Raw genomic sequence first — 14,553 nt, forward strand, 5'->3', positions numbered from 1 at the left:
TGCCACCAGCACTAAGATCTACTGCATTTTTTCAGATAGAAAAAAACCCAAAAAATAAACCAGGTTGCTGCTCACCCAGCTGGGGACTGAAGAAGCCCTGCTCGCTGGCAATAAAAACATGCTGCTTGCCTATGGGGGATGTCAGGAAAAAGGCCAGTTGTACTACGAATAGCTTTCTGCTAAGGTCCCCTCAGTAAGTTTGTGACAGAATTGTACGAACACAGGGAGTAAATCACTTACCTTAAGAAGAGGAGACAGAGTAAAAAGAGAAGACAGATTTGGTGTGACGAGAAGGAACTCAATCTAGGCAATTATCCAGTTAGAAGGTAACAGACAGACTTTGGGAGGTGGTGAGAGAAATCCCTTCTTCCCATTCTGACAGCTCTTCCAGGAGGTTTTCTCAAGTGGGTGACCGTGAGGGTAGAAAAGACCTGCCCCGTGCCCCGTCATGGCTGTGTGACATGGTGAGCGGCGAAGAAGCGTAACCCCAGACCAGAACCCTGTATCCAAAGTGCAAGCGTTTCTCACGCCGTGGCTCTGGCCCCTGGACAGAGTCTTTGCTCTTCACGTCCAGGGGACTGAGCCTGTGGAGGCTGAGCTCACCCTCAGCGGAGAGCGGCCGCCCGGTGCTGCCCGCCACGTCTGCCTCCACGGCCCTTCGGAGAGCAGGGCACAGCTTTCCGACCACTTCCAGTTTCCCCCAGTCTGCCCATAAAAGGTATGGGCTTGCAGGGGCTCGTGCATCTCACGTGACTGTAACAGTGGTGCTCACGACCCAGACGCTCAGTGTGGTTTACAGACCGAGTTTTGTTTACTTCAGTTTAAAAAGTAAAGCCACCAGCTTTAATTCTCCCTAAAAACCAAAACAACTGGGGAAGTGCACGATTCAGAGTGGCTTGGTGCAAATTTTTGCAAAGTAACAGACACAAAATCAAAATAATTCAAATTATACATACATGTAAAACAAAAGAAATTCAAGTTAAAACCAGGACCGGATTCCTATTAGCCCTAGAGATGATCCAAGAATGTATCAGGAAATAAATTAATCATTCTAATTTTCACCATAAAAGAGGGCGCTGCTCACTAATTCAAATGGTTTGGGTATTTACAGAAGGCAAATGGATTAGAGGAGAAATAGAAGGAAGAAAAGCATTCATAAGAGTGAACTGAAATGCTGCAGGGTGATAGCTTCCCCACATGCACCACTGTGACTAAGAGAAGGCTTTAAACCACTGCAAGGGGCCAAAGAAATTCTTTTTGAGCAGGATGCCATCACCTGCCCCACGCTGGAGGGACCATTCCAAGGTGAGACCAGCACGGTCTACTAGGTTTAGCTGCCACCACAGAGGTTCCGAAGCTCTACTGAGCAGATGACGACAAATAAGTTGGCCTGGTCAGTCCAATTTATGACTAGGAGGGCAATTTATCCTAGAATCCAGCTGAAGGCAAGACTGCTTAAAGCCACATCTTCCCGGCCTCCACTGGAGGAGGCAGCCAGCACAACTAAGTCTCTGTTCTTCAACATGTAAGCACAGCTGGTGATCAAAACACTTGGCACTTCCACAAAGGCCAACAGCTAGGGTGCCTTAGGTGACTGCAAGAAAAAGCAGGCCCTTTCAAGTATCTCCTTCAACATTTGCAAACCCCAGGAGACAAAGCAACACCCTCGTTTGCAAAGGCAGTGTGACTTGTGCTCGTTACTGGTATTGCTGATGCTTTGTTACCAAATAATAATCTGCTTTCTTTTTGCTGCACAGGCTACTAAGGCCAAATCCTGACAGGCCAGAGCTGTACTTTCGGTGCAGCCAGTGGAGCAGAAGATGCTTAATGCCCAACAGAAGCAGGGCAAATTCTGCAGTTAATGTCATAGCATGCAAAAAAACATCCTGAAGGCCCATCCTAACCTTCTGTTTCCTTGTCAAGACACATTTATTTACAGTCAGTACCACAGGGACTAGACTCGAGTGGCAGTGGTGTTACATCCTCATTTTTAATGGGATTTGACATTTAAGGCAGCATTTCAGTTCACCTCTAAGCCTGTAATTACACTTGCAAATCTGCTTAGCAAGACATCAGCAGAGTATCCCAGGGGACTGCTCGAACAGATTGGTTCTGTTCCCATAGAAGCAGCATTTGAGTACCAAGTGATGCTACAAAGCAGACACAGCGGACTGCAGTGCCTGACACAGGCGCTTGCAAACTGGACCCACTCCTAATCTTCAAAATAAAAACAAAAACAAAGACTGCAAAGAGCCCTTGCTTTGTCTTAAAAGCAACACTGCATTAAGTAAGTCAGATACCACTGGAGGTCAGGAGCACTTCACGAATACACGACCGAGACAGGACTCCTTTCTACACCCCACTGGTTACCTTTGGCCTCATGAAATCTGCAAGTGCTAAAAGTACCAGAGCAGCCCAAGGGTGAAATCCTGTTTGTCACCTTCTGATCTGGAATCATGATGGCCCAGTGCTGAGAAGCACTTTTATGTGTCCAGCACAAGTGCAGACTCTGCCCAGCGCCTCCTTCCAAAAGGAATCCATTTAGATTTCTCCTTTCATTGTAGCCCTATGACCACCGAAATTTTGAAAGCAAGTTGATGCCAAAGGCCAGGATGCTCAGGATTATATTTTACCCCCAATTTACACACCCACCCCTCCTTTGTACCCAGTTTACACCACCACCTCCAAAGATATGACTGGAACCAAATGAAGTACATATGAAGTACTCAGCTGGGACTCCCCACGTACGCTCAGTTCTCTTCAGGTCTGGGGAAGAAAAGGGCTGATTTGTTCAGATTTGGACTTCTCATCCATGCCCGTGGGAGGCAAAGCGAAGGATCTCCTTCTCTCACAAGCCACCTAAGCAGATCGTTCCACAGGATGCAAATGGTTTCATCCCTGAGCTCAACTTTAAAAGAGAAAAATGCAGTCCTCGGCCATCACCACCCTAGCACTAAGAAGCAAAGCGAACATTTAGCCCAAAGCTCGCTGCTGCAGGAACAAAGAGCAAACAAGCAGCACAAAGCTGGGAAAGATGGAGAAAAGCAGAAAGAGGCTAATTTGTATCATACCAAAGAAACAGAAGGAAACCTGAGGCCAAAGGGTTTGGACTAGTAGCGGAAGAAAGCTCACAGAAGGCAGACTGCGCTGTTCAACAGCGAAACCTTTGCAGCCCTCAGTGCTCATTTGGGAGCAGCCTGGTACCTCCATCAACAGTGATCGCAGACAGGCAAGAAAAAAACATCTAGAGAGCATTCCCAAAGTGACATAAGATCCCTCAAGGCCATTTCAATGAGACGAGCAAAACTCGAATTTTTCTCTTTTTTCCCGGCGTGGAAGACACGATGCTTTGTTCAGCTTAGCGCATGCAGTTCTCCTCTCAGCGAGACTTCTTCTAGCTGACCGACGTGCAGTTCAGCTCTGCAGGGTCCTGCCTACCTGCCGCCATGACTCCCTCTGGCCCATCGGCAATACTGGGCTCACTAGAGCACTGCCTGTGGCTAAAACTGGGCTGCAGGAGGAGGCATTTGTCAGTACTGTCCGACTCCTCAATCACCATTCCCGTGTGCATCATGGAGGCCATTGCCAGGAGCTGAATATCCGAGTGAGCGTTGGCAACGGTGTGGCGACGGATGCTACCACATTTCTCCAGGTAAGCCTCACCCTCCTGCTCTGTCAGTGGGGTCAGGGCCATCTCGCTGGGCTGCCGGCTCGTCACCACATGAGATGAATAATTCAGTCCACCGGTCTTGGGACGGGATCTGGAGTACCGTCTCTCTGGAAGAGAAAAAGGAAGCAGGAACAGTCAGTAGGGCACAGGCAAAGCATCGCCCGAACTGCTAGGCTGGCCTCAGCGTGCAGCTGCGGAGTGTCCCACCTCGTTAGCACCGGGGACCAGTCAGGTGCTCATTAGTTCATGCTGCCATTAGGAGCATGGAGGAACAGTTAGGAGACGCCTCCCATCCTGCTGCAAGGCAACAGTGCTGCTGCCTGCGAGAGAAGTGAGCCAAAAAGTAAGAAGTGCAGCAAAGGGACTTTCTTCAGCATCCTGATGGTCTCCTCCCTTACCCAGGGAGGTGAGGACCGAGCAGGAGCTCTTGCATGCAGGTTCACTGAAATCAGGGACACTAAAGTGGTACAAGTCCCCAAAGAAACATTCAGTGAGGACCTGAGTTGCCATCCCTTCCTCTGGAAAATGTCTCTCAGGAGATGCTCTTAGCTGGTGTCAACATGAAATTCCTGATGCTTACATTGCACTACCTCTCCAGCTGCCTAGGGAAAGGCGATTCTGCCAGCATTAAGCCACTGTATTTTTTAAAGATTATGAAAGAAAAAGAACATTCCATCCACTTTAAAACACATCTGGTTTGGGGGCTAGACACTGAAAACACCTCGCAGTGCACAGCAACAGCCCGCAACAGCCCAGGGGGAAAGGCGCAGAAGAGGAAGACAGTACTTGGGGAGCACGGGTGAAGGGTCTACAATCTGCCCGGCAAAAACATTAAGGGGGAAAAATGCCTGGTTTAAAACTCAAACCCAAGGCACAGTCCCCAGCCCCGTATCAGGAAGCACCATTTCAATTCTGACACTGAAAGCTTTAAGAAAAGCAGGGGTCTGAGTTTGTACCTTGGCTCGCTGTAATTCACTCCCCCAGGAGGTTGAAACAGACAGTATTATTTTCACCTGCTGTCTTCCACCGCCGTGCAGCATTGCCATGTGGTATTAAACACCTCATGTGGTCTATCCCCGAAGCAGCTGATAAAGCTATTCCCTACCGGTCTCCCTGTTTCTCACCAGCTTCCTTGAAGTGCAGGGTCTCATTTCATAAAGTCAGAAGCCTTTAGACCTTATAAAATACTTCCACCAAGACTGCAGAGCATAAGAGATAGAGTGACAAAATGCAAAGCAAAGCACTCGTTACTGAAGGTTATAAAAGAGTTTTGGAAGCTTGCATCAGAAAGAAAAGCAGAAAACAAACTCTATATTGTTGCAGGGAGGAACGGGTGAGCAGGCAAAACTCCACCACTGGCAGCAGCCAAGCTATGACAACACTTCACCCCACTGCTGCCAGTAATATATTCATTCAAAATGGTTCATTTTGTGCTTAAGAGTATGTGTAAATAATTTTTGAGGCCAGTTACAGTAAATACACTCTTTAGGTGTCATCTGCAGCTCAAGCCACAGCAAGCTGTAGTGTTGGAGGGCATTGGGACCTGACTCTTTTGAGGAAAAATATCCACAGATTATTGTTGTGCAACAAAATTAAAATCCTTTATAATGAGAAACAGGTAAAAATTAGGTTAAACACTGAACATTCATGTATCACTTTACTTTTCCCCCTTTACTTTCTTGGCCACAAAAGACGGTCTCTTAAGGGATTTGTCATACATAGTTTAACTAGAAACATTATTTCTATTTTGGTGCATTATGGCCAGGAACATAAACTGGGAGGAGTTTTTAAGGGCTTTTTTGCAAGCAAACTCAAATCAGCAGTGATGTGAGGTTTAATACATGGGGGGAATAGGTTGAATGTTTTATCTTCTTCCCTATTCCACATTTAAAAATTCTTTCTTATACAACTGGATCCCTTCAGCATAGTCCATCCTTACAATGCAGGTTATGGCTAATTTACATGGGCAAAGCAAGAAGGGTGGTAAGAGAAGAGCAGGTAGGGACGCTGCCCTCTACGAATCCCCCCTGTGAGCTGTCCTGCCCCCTTTCACACCTATCCCTGCTGCATTCCTCTCACTTTAAATCAAGTTTAAGATACAGCAGCCTTGCAGGCTGAAGCATTATGTGTATTCACAGCTGTGATCGGACACCTTCAGTCACATTTCTCAACACTCATTCATCTTGAAGGCTCCAGTCCAGAGGGCAGTTTGGCCTCCACAGCATCCATTGAGAATGCAAACATACCCAAAGCCCAACAGTGCGTTTCCAAAAACCTACTACAGGGAACCTACTGGGCTTCGTCATTACAGGCTGCCCAGTGAGAGAAGAAACTGGTTCTGAGAAAGCAAAAAAGGTGACAGAAAGAGGGAGAGAGGAAGAGAAAGAAGGTTGATTAGAAGCGGCAGTTACAGAAAAAAAAAAACCAAAAAACCACCACGACAGCAGCACTCTGAAAATACCAAGGTTATTTGCAGAAAAGTGCTGCTTGGCTGTCAATGTCGTGCAATGCAAACACAAGTTCTTTCTTTCCTCCCACTCAGCACAGGGTGGAGCAGGGGCAAAAGGCCACCTTGGAAATACACACAAACAAATGACAGCTAAAATCAAAGTAAATACAACAGTTTTAAGGCACATAAACTTTACAAGGCCAGTTTGTGTTAATTTTTTTTTTTTAATGACACTAATCCCTTGCTCAGCTGGCGGCAATCCAGGATGGCTAGAAACTTCAGTACAGGTCAGGCAGCTACCTTTCAAACTATCCCAGCAGCATGCAGATGTCCATAAACATCAAAACAATCAAATTTGCCAAAGCTCAACTTTTACAGGGAATATGGTCTAGATTTAGCCTCAGGATCAGGTCTGCAAATCAATGCTGAACTGTGTCACCAGAAGATATTTAATTGCCCAACAACCACAAGAACAAAAACCCTGAGCCATAGTTTGCCTGAAGTGATACCGTGAGTTTGTTACAGGCACAGATTGTCTGAGTCCCAGTAAGTCCTTCTACCGCAAGACCATCTTTTGGCCTGTGCTGCTAAGGTGTAGGACAAGACAGGTTGTGTATCTCCAGCTTGCTACAATTTGCATCAGAGCAAAGGGTAAAGCTTATAAAAACAGAGGGAGACTGGAGCTTTCTTCACTTGTTCTATTTAAATCTTCTTGACTATCAAACCAGTATCATTGCGCCCATTTCTTAGCTAGCCAATCTCTTCTGGCTGGTTACATGTGTAAGCAGAGCTCCTGAATCATGTGTGGAGAAGTTTTCCACTACAAGCATCCCCTTCCTGAAGTGAAGTGCCAGTTCTCTCACCTAGACGCATCTATCCACATTTAAACACAGATTTTTTTTTTTTTTTTTTTAAACAGAGTCCTCGGATGGAAGGAAGACTCCATGCAAAAACCCCTGTAGTCCCTCAGAATGAGCATCCAACAGTTTTGCTGTTTGCAAAGGCTGGCTGATGCAGCAGTGAGCATGGGAATCTAGCCAGCCAAAGCCGGCTAGCAAGCAGGGACAGAGAGTAGGCAGCAAAGGACCAGGCACAGTCTCTCACCAGGGTGAGCGCGGTACGTCAGGCATGGACCAGGGAGTTTTAAAATCCAGCCCATCTCCAGCGAGAGGGTAAACTTTGCACGTGTGTGTGTGTGCAGTGGTGGTGGGCAGTCATAGTTCACTCAGCAATGGAAAATAAAAAGCCCGACACAAAAATCTACATTCAGAAACGTATTAATCAGGACCTTCTTGAGAGTGTTTTAGCCCTTGTTTTCTGTCTCTCATGGAGTCATGCACTGCCTCCTTGTCTAGCACAGATGTGCACTGCCTCACATTAACCAACCTGTGTACCCCAAAAGAGCTTCTGTACAATGTGCATGTCTTACCAAGCAAGCAGGTGCTACCAGAGAAGCTGTGATCCTCACACAAACCCAAGTACGGAGATACCACCTGCTTGACCAGTTCTTCCAGCTGTAGGTAGCCCTCACTAGGGCCAGTAGGCTCATGAACACTCTGAAATTCAAACATAAAAAGTCAGCATTACCCTTACATAGTTCCGAGTAAGGTTTTTGAGTAAAGCCTGGGGTCTGTCAAATATCCCTGCACTGGAATATCCCAACCATATCAGTAGACCATTTGGAGGAGCACAGCTGATAAGCCCAAATGGAGGTTTGGGTCCCATTCACTTCAACTTCCTTGTTCAAGTCATAGCCATAACCCTATGGATATCGAGCAGCTAGCTGTCTTTTATCTGACCAAGGGATAGGAAGGTACAAAGTATGCTCCCACTGAGGATTTGCACAGTGTAACTACAGCGATATAATTACAGCAGGGCAGTTCTACCAGGAAATGCCTCTTTGTAGAAAAACCTTAACACACCTCTGGCAAAGCACTGCTCTTTTCCTAGGCAGGAGTGCAAGAAAAGTACTCTCTGTAGTTCAGCTTACAGCTGTGAAGATGGTAGATAACACTAACCAATTTAACAGTAATTTCAGAAACCATTCAGACTTAGCTTCCTGCAAAGCCTCGATAAGCTTTTCTTTCTCAGATGCGTTGCTTTGAGACCCTCTTTGCCCTCAAGATTCTTTTATTAAAATATTTCAGGGAAATTGAGCTAGCACCTTAGTATCTCCTGCTATTACAGTCTGGGTCACTGGGAACATCAGAACAGCGAGAACTCATACAGAAATACCAGCTTAGCCACTTTGCAATTTTGATTGTACTTCAGAAAGTTTCATTCCCCAGCACTCATTATAAGGTATATTGGAGAAGAAATAAAAGTGAGAGGAACCCCAACAGCCACCTGTAATATGGTATTTTGGAGGACTGTCAGGCTGGGTGATATAAAAAGGTAAAACAGCTGGTATACTTGGCTGTATTTGGCATGCTTGGAAAATACTCTCTTGAGGTCTTGCTAAAGAGGTTAGTCCTCACAAAAGGTCTGGGTCTCTTGGGAGAGGCCTTTGGAAGATGTATAGCATTTTGCCTGCTGCCAAAATGTATTCCTCCTCTCACGGGCACTGCTCAGCATCCCAGCCAGCCAAGGGGCAGTGTCGGGCAGTCAGCAACCACAGCTCGTTCAAATTCCACAGTCCGCTGTGATGGAGACTCGCCCTGTCTTGCAAAGCTGAGAAACCAGGAGAACTAGGGCACAAAGAGGCATTCAGAGAAGCTGGGAGATGAAACTTTATGTGAAAAAAGAGTCCCGAGGCTGTTCCTAGCTGGGGAAGAGAGGTACCAAGAAAAATGCAAACACCAAAGAGCAGAACCCGGCTCTTTCACAGCAACATCCTTACCTGTTCCCAGGGAAGCTCAGGGCATTCAAAATTCAGCTCTCATTTCTACATTTACCACTCCCAGATAAGCAGACATTGCCTCCCCTTCATCACACCCTCTACCCTCCCCACTCTCCTTTCCAGGGATCGTATTTGTTCCGTGAGGTCAAGATACCCAAGTGGAGTCAGACAAAGAAGAGCAGAGGGTCCCCACCTGCAGAATTAACAGCATCTGGACGATGGAAGCTGGGAGCTTTGTCTGGACCAGAGGAAGAACTTCTTCCAACTTTACTTTTAGCAAGACCAAGTCTCTGAAGCCAAGAAGAGCAATCTGACGGATAGTCAACTCCTGACCCTAAAAAACACAGAAGGCAAAATCCAAGAGTTGGTAAAGGGACATGTGAGCGTCACACCAACACATGTATGCATACAGACAGAAAGGGTCTATCCTGCCCATTGCTGCTGTGGCAAAGCACCCCCCAGCTGCTCAGGTTGAGGACTCATGGTACTCTTTGGTTGCTTCCCTCTCAGTCTCTGTCCCACACAAATTCTGAAATGAGTAACCCCTCATCCGAAGCACCACTAGGTTTGGAGTGAAGCCAAAGATGAGCCTGTATTTCACCAAAAGACTATGTATTCATGAAACCCAACTGCCATCCAATTTGGTCACAAGCATCCAAAGCCCAGGATGGATGCAGCTCGTGCTTTTGCCACTTGGAGCTGAGAAACCAGAGAAGGTTTGGTAGGGAAAGAGGTTAGTACAGAGTATTGCTTAACTAAGCCTACCTCTGGTCTGTGTTAGAGCCTCTTTTTGTTCAATGTTTGTACTTTAGACCTTGCCGATATGACAAAAATCCACAATTCAGTTTATTAGGGCTTTTAGAATTTAGGCTAGAGCAAAGCTAGTGAGACTGCTTGTACCAAATACCATTTAAAAAGCAACAGCTTTGATTTCCACCACAAGGCGCTCCGTGTCCTCCCAGTTACTTTTTTACATCAACAACACAAGTCAGCAGGCTTAACAGATGAGGATGTTGTAATATTTCTCAGCATATCTAAACACAGTTGGACTCCATTTGGCATTCTGGTGTTACCGCCTTTCCCTCTGCTATGCTTAACGTCTGCACGACTTTCTCTTGCCCCACTGCAGCTTAACAGCAGAAATTTTCCTCCCAGCCCTGCCCAGCACTTTCCAGCCTGAAGAGTTTCCCTTGTTCTTCCCGGCAAGTTAATCTCTGCCTCACGGTCTGTTTGGGAACTATTTTATGGTCTCCATAACACACTCAACATGGCAAATATTTAGCTGGAAGGAATTACCAGCAGTTAATCATTAATTCATAATGGGTTTAATGTCATAATTAACAGCATCATCAATATGTAAATATGAATTAAAGCCAATAATCTGGAGGGCAGCTTGGCCATAAGAAAAGCACTTTGCTGTTTTAAATCATCGCTGTGTTTTTAGAAACATGGAGGTGTAGAAAAGACTGGTACATATCTCTGGACTATATTTCAGCAGCTGCACACTTTTTATTTATATCATGCAGTTTAGTCCCATTAACTTCATACCCCATTTCAAAACGCAAACATGTTGCTGTGCCAAACAAAACAAGATTTGCTATTCTTTTTCTGCACCAAGTAGTTACATCAACAGCTGCAACTATGCAAAAGCCAGTGACCTGTTTACATGGTTTCCCTCTGTACAGCAATTTAACCAACTCGGCTGCTTAAAGGTCATATTTCTGCAACAGCTACAAGCCTCGGGTTTAAACTTAGCTGAGATAGGAAGTTATTTCTACTTACTACCTTTGGTAACATACGCTCACACATTTGGCTGACTTACTTACTTTCATTCTGAATGGGCAGTTGCTGGGATCAGAGAAGAGCCCAACTAAATAATCACGTTGACATTTGCAGCAAAGGATGGGGAACCACCAACAAATTGACTTTCCCATCTACCAGGGTAGCACATGAAGAACTGCGACTTCGTGAAAGAGATTTGCTATGTAAGCTCTCTTCACATGTGGTGACACATTGTATAAATAGGTATATACAGTTCCCTATTTGTAGGAAGAGCCCAATCTTGTTATTAGGCCACTGGCCTGGGATAAGAGCAATTTCTTATTTCTTGCTGAACCAGCAACTCTCTCTGTTGTAGCCTAGAGCAGCTTACTCAGAGTCAAATTCTTGGATGCATTTAGGCGGTTTAAATCCATACATTTGTGTAGGGCTTAGGGGACTGCAAGGCTTTAAATATGCTGTCTGTTACCTTTCAGTTCCTCATCTGTAAAATGGCAATACTTCCCTAATGTCACAGCTTCTATGAAATATTTTTGAGTGACTCAGATATTGTGACAAGACAAATACAGTAAGAAAGTTATGCTTTCAAAGAATCTCGACATCCCATAGTCACACTTTCACCACTATCACCAGGTTACTTCCAAAAGCTGCACCCGTGTGCCGTAACTTTTGTTCAGTTTCTCATTAGAGACATTTAAAAGCAGGGGAGAAGATTTTTCTGATAAGCAGCAGAATTATTAGGACCAGTGGGTATGACACACAGCTTAGCTGCTTCCACAGTGCACAGATAGCTGCAGTGCAGACAAACCCCTGCTTAAATAGACTAGGTCACTTCCTGACTATTAGTTGCAAAAGGAGAGAAAGGGAGGATATTATAATTAATTGTGCAGTTTTACCTGCCAAACACCTACCTTAAAGCATCTGCAGCAAGGAAAGAATAAAAATAAACACAGTAAAAAGGTTAGTGTCTGTCTTTACAGAAGTCCTTTCTCTTTTAGGAAAGGCCAACTTTAACAGGATTAGAGGAAAAGTGCAACTTTCGAGCTTTACCTGCTGCCTTTGAAACAATACAAAGGAAAAAAAATTTAAAAGGCTCTGGAAAGCATGTCCTGTGGAAGAGGCAAAAGTCAAGAGGAGGAGGCTAGCATTTCCAAGAATGTCAGTCTCCTCATGAGGTATATTTTTTCTCTGATGGAAGAGAAGATCAAAATAGGCTGGGGAGGTAATTAGACTGCTCATATGGAAAGCCTGACTAAAACTACCTTAAAAAATGATACAGCTCAACACTTCTGATGGGATACTCAGCTTCCAAAATACCCAATGTCAACAGGTCTTCCATAAAGTTGTTCATTCATCCTCTACCCACAGATTTACTTGTCCCCTTATTAAAGCTTAAAAAAACCCAACAGAGGATTTTCCAAAGGCACAACTGGGACATAAGCCCTCCAAAAGTAGTTAGGACAAGTTAAACAGATTTTCTCCTGATCTAGTCTTCAGATTTGTCCCTCTGAAGACAAGTTGTTGGTGTTGTCATCTGCACCAACAGTCCCAACAGTTTACAAACAGAAGAACTGTAAATAAAAAAGGCCCAGAGCTTGTCTAGACAAGGTATAGTCCAATAGTTTCAGTGTTCAAGCTTAGCTAAGCACAGAGGGTAGACAAATGGGAATAAACTCAGCCCAAAACACTGTACCTGCCCAGTAGACTTTAGCCGTCCTTCTTACACAGTTAATGCTGACTTGGGCAAACTCTACCTCCTCCCAGATTTAGTTTAAAGGTTTTGAGACCTGTTTAGCCACTGGCCAAACAGTCCTGCTGGAACAGAAGAGAAGTTTCCATGTGCCGTTAGCAGACATTGCAGTGACATTGCCTCACCTGACTGAAGATTGAATTATAATTAAGATTACCTGGACTGGGTAGAATATTGCCTGGAGTGTAGGAAGAGTCTCCGTAAAATAGTGATCCCAGATTTCAGACAGGACATCAATGCGATCCTCACCTACAAAAACAGACATTGGGAGCAAGAGCTTTAGCGACAGGGATGTTAAAATCAAGTTCAATTTTCCCGCTACTCTCTAAGTCCCCAAATAAGAGATACAAACCCACCCTTCACATTCACAGTTTCTGCCCCAAACAGGACATCATTCAGCTAAGCTTCACCTTAACTGACAGAGACACAAGGCTGTGACCATAAATTGCTCTGTTGCATACTGCAAAGAAGACAGCTCTGTGCAAAACACGGGACCAATTCCAACAAAACCCCCTCTTCAACCGGAGGCTTTAACTCTGAGGCAAAGGATTGTGTAGTGTCACAGGTCACAGTTAGCGTGCTCAACTAGCGCGGGAGCACGGCCGCACGTTAGCAGCTGAATTGGGAAACCAGCAGGTCACGGCCAACATCAACGGTTCTGCAGCAACTGAGGCAGGGAGACCATTTACAAGAGCTGAGCCCCCTCCGACACCTCCCCGCTCCCAAGCACAGGCACAGCGGTCAGGACCCTGACAAGCCACAAAGCCGCTGCGGTCCTCTCAAGCGTGGTGCTTGCGAAGGTTTCCGAATGAAATCCGCTTGTGGCCACCCTTCACATGGCTCCGACTTGAACAAACATCCCCAAATGTAAGTGGGTATTTAAAATGAAGGCAGACTAAGTTACGCAACTTGTGATTCCCATAACAGGAATACGACTGTGGTCAAAAGCCTATTATTAACAAAAAATGCTTTACTGAACATAATCGTTTGAATAGACATTTTAAATTATGCTCACAGGCTTGACTTACAGAGCTGCATGTTCCTCAGCATTTGGGCCCAAAACCTCTAAGCTTTTTAGATTTTTCCCCATCCCAAAGGCCAAAGGTTCACAATGTTTTTTCAAGTTTTAGATCCATTCCCCAGAAATTTCAGGTGCAGATACAGACCCAGGTTTAATTACACAAGTTTCTGACAAAAGGATTTTTCAGAATACCTTCCACAGAGCCTCAGCTGGAGCTCGCAAGCAGTCAAGACTCAAGGAGCAGTAATGGAAGATGCCTGCTCAAGACAGCTTTGAAGGCTCAGCCTCCAGGTGACTAGAGGCCTTACATGAGGAACTGGAACACATGAAAAATTGCAACTCAAAGGAGCCTTATCACTGTGTACTGAAGTGCTTTCCCCATCTGGAGACTTCCCCACGGGCTTTCACTGTGCTTGCCCATGGGTTGTGCTGCTTAGGACACGGCCAGAGAGCAGAGAGCCAGCAGAACCAGATCCTGCAGACATTTCCTTTTGAGCAGAGAGCCCACCGATGACTGCCGGAGGGTTCAGAGGGAGGCTTCACCGTGTCGGGTACGACGCCGGCTTCAAAACTGGAACTGCAGGCAGACGAGCACCTACCCGACACCCCCATAACAGCTACCCATTACCAGAAACTGCCAACTGTAAGTGAAAAAGACAACAGGAAACAGACTAATGGAATGTTTAAATTTTTCCCTCCTCTGCCTCCTTTCCCAGGACTGCAGTGTTTTGGTGTGTGGAGCCAGAATGAAATGTCATAGATCACTTCTCCTTCTGAAGGGGAAGGGGGAATGGTTTTTTCTTCAAGAAATCATAAAACCTATAGGCATTGAAAAAGATTGACAGACTGTATAAAGAAAAATCACATTAAAATAAGAAGCTGTGATTTGAAAAACAGACACAGCAGAACATTGCCATGCCCTGCAGCAGGAACATTATCCTGTCTCCGAGTACTGGGACAGCAGAAATTTTCCAGGAAGACAGAGCTAACCGAGAAGTGTGTACAAGAAGTTCTTGTTGCTGTGACCACAAGACCTGCAACAACC

The 14,553-nt window shown here is 45.4% G+C and overlaps 1 protein-coding gene across 6 annotated transcripts in view; it reads right to left on the reverse strand.

The window, feature by feature from the left end:
* Positions 1-787: 787 nt before the first annotated feature.
* PRR5L (proline rich 5 like) overlaps positions 788-14,553 on the reverse strand; it is a 44,325-nt gene continuing 30,559 nt past the window's right edge. For 4 of the 6 annotated variants that reach the window (XM_030001530.1, XM_030001539.2, XM_030001551.1 and 1 more), the window contains 4 exons: positions 12,645-12,736; positions 9,152-9,292; positions 7,549-7,675; positions 788-3,777 (listed from right to left, as the gene is read on the reverse strand). In XM_030001530.1, coding sequence (XP_029857390.1) covers positions 3,395-3,777; positions 7,549-7,675; positions 9,152-9,292; positions 12,645-12,736 — 743 coding nt within the window. In that variant the 3' untranslated portion in view covers positions 788-3,394. Of the gene's footprint in view, positions 3,778-4,626; positions 4,870-7,548; positions 7,676-9,151; positions 9,293-11,648; positions 11,659-12,644; positions 12,737-14,553 lie in introns of all 6 variants that reach the window. The other 2 variants (XM_030001569.1, XR_003921480.2) reach the window with 2 other exon arrangements.

The sequence above is a fragment of the Aquila chrysaetos genome, chromosome 2 (genome assembly GCF_900496995.4).
Source record: "Aquila chrysaetos chrysaetos chromosome 2, bAquChr1.4, whole genome shotgun sequence".
NCBI classification, from domain to species: Eukaryota; Metazoa; Chordata; class Aves; order Accipitriformes; family Accipitridae; genus Aquila; species Aquila chrysaetos.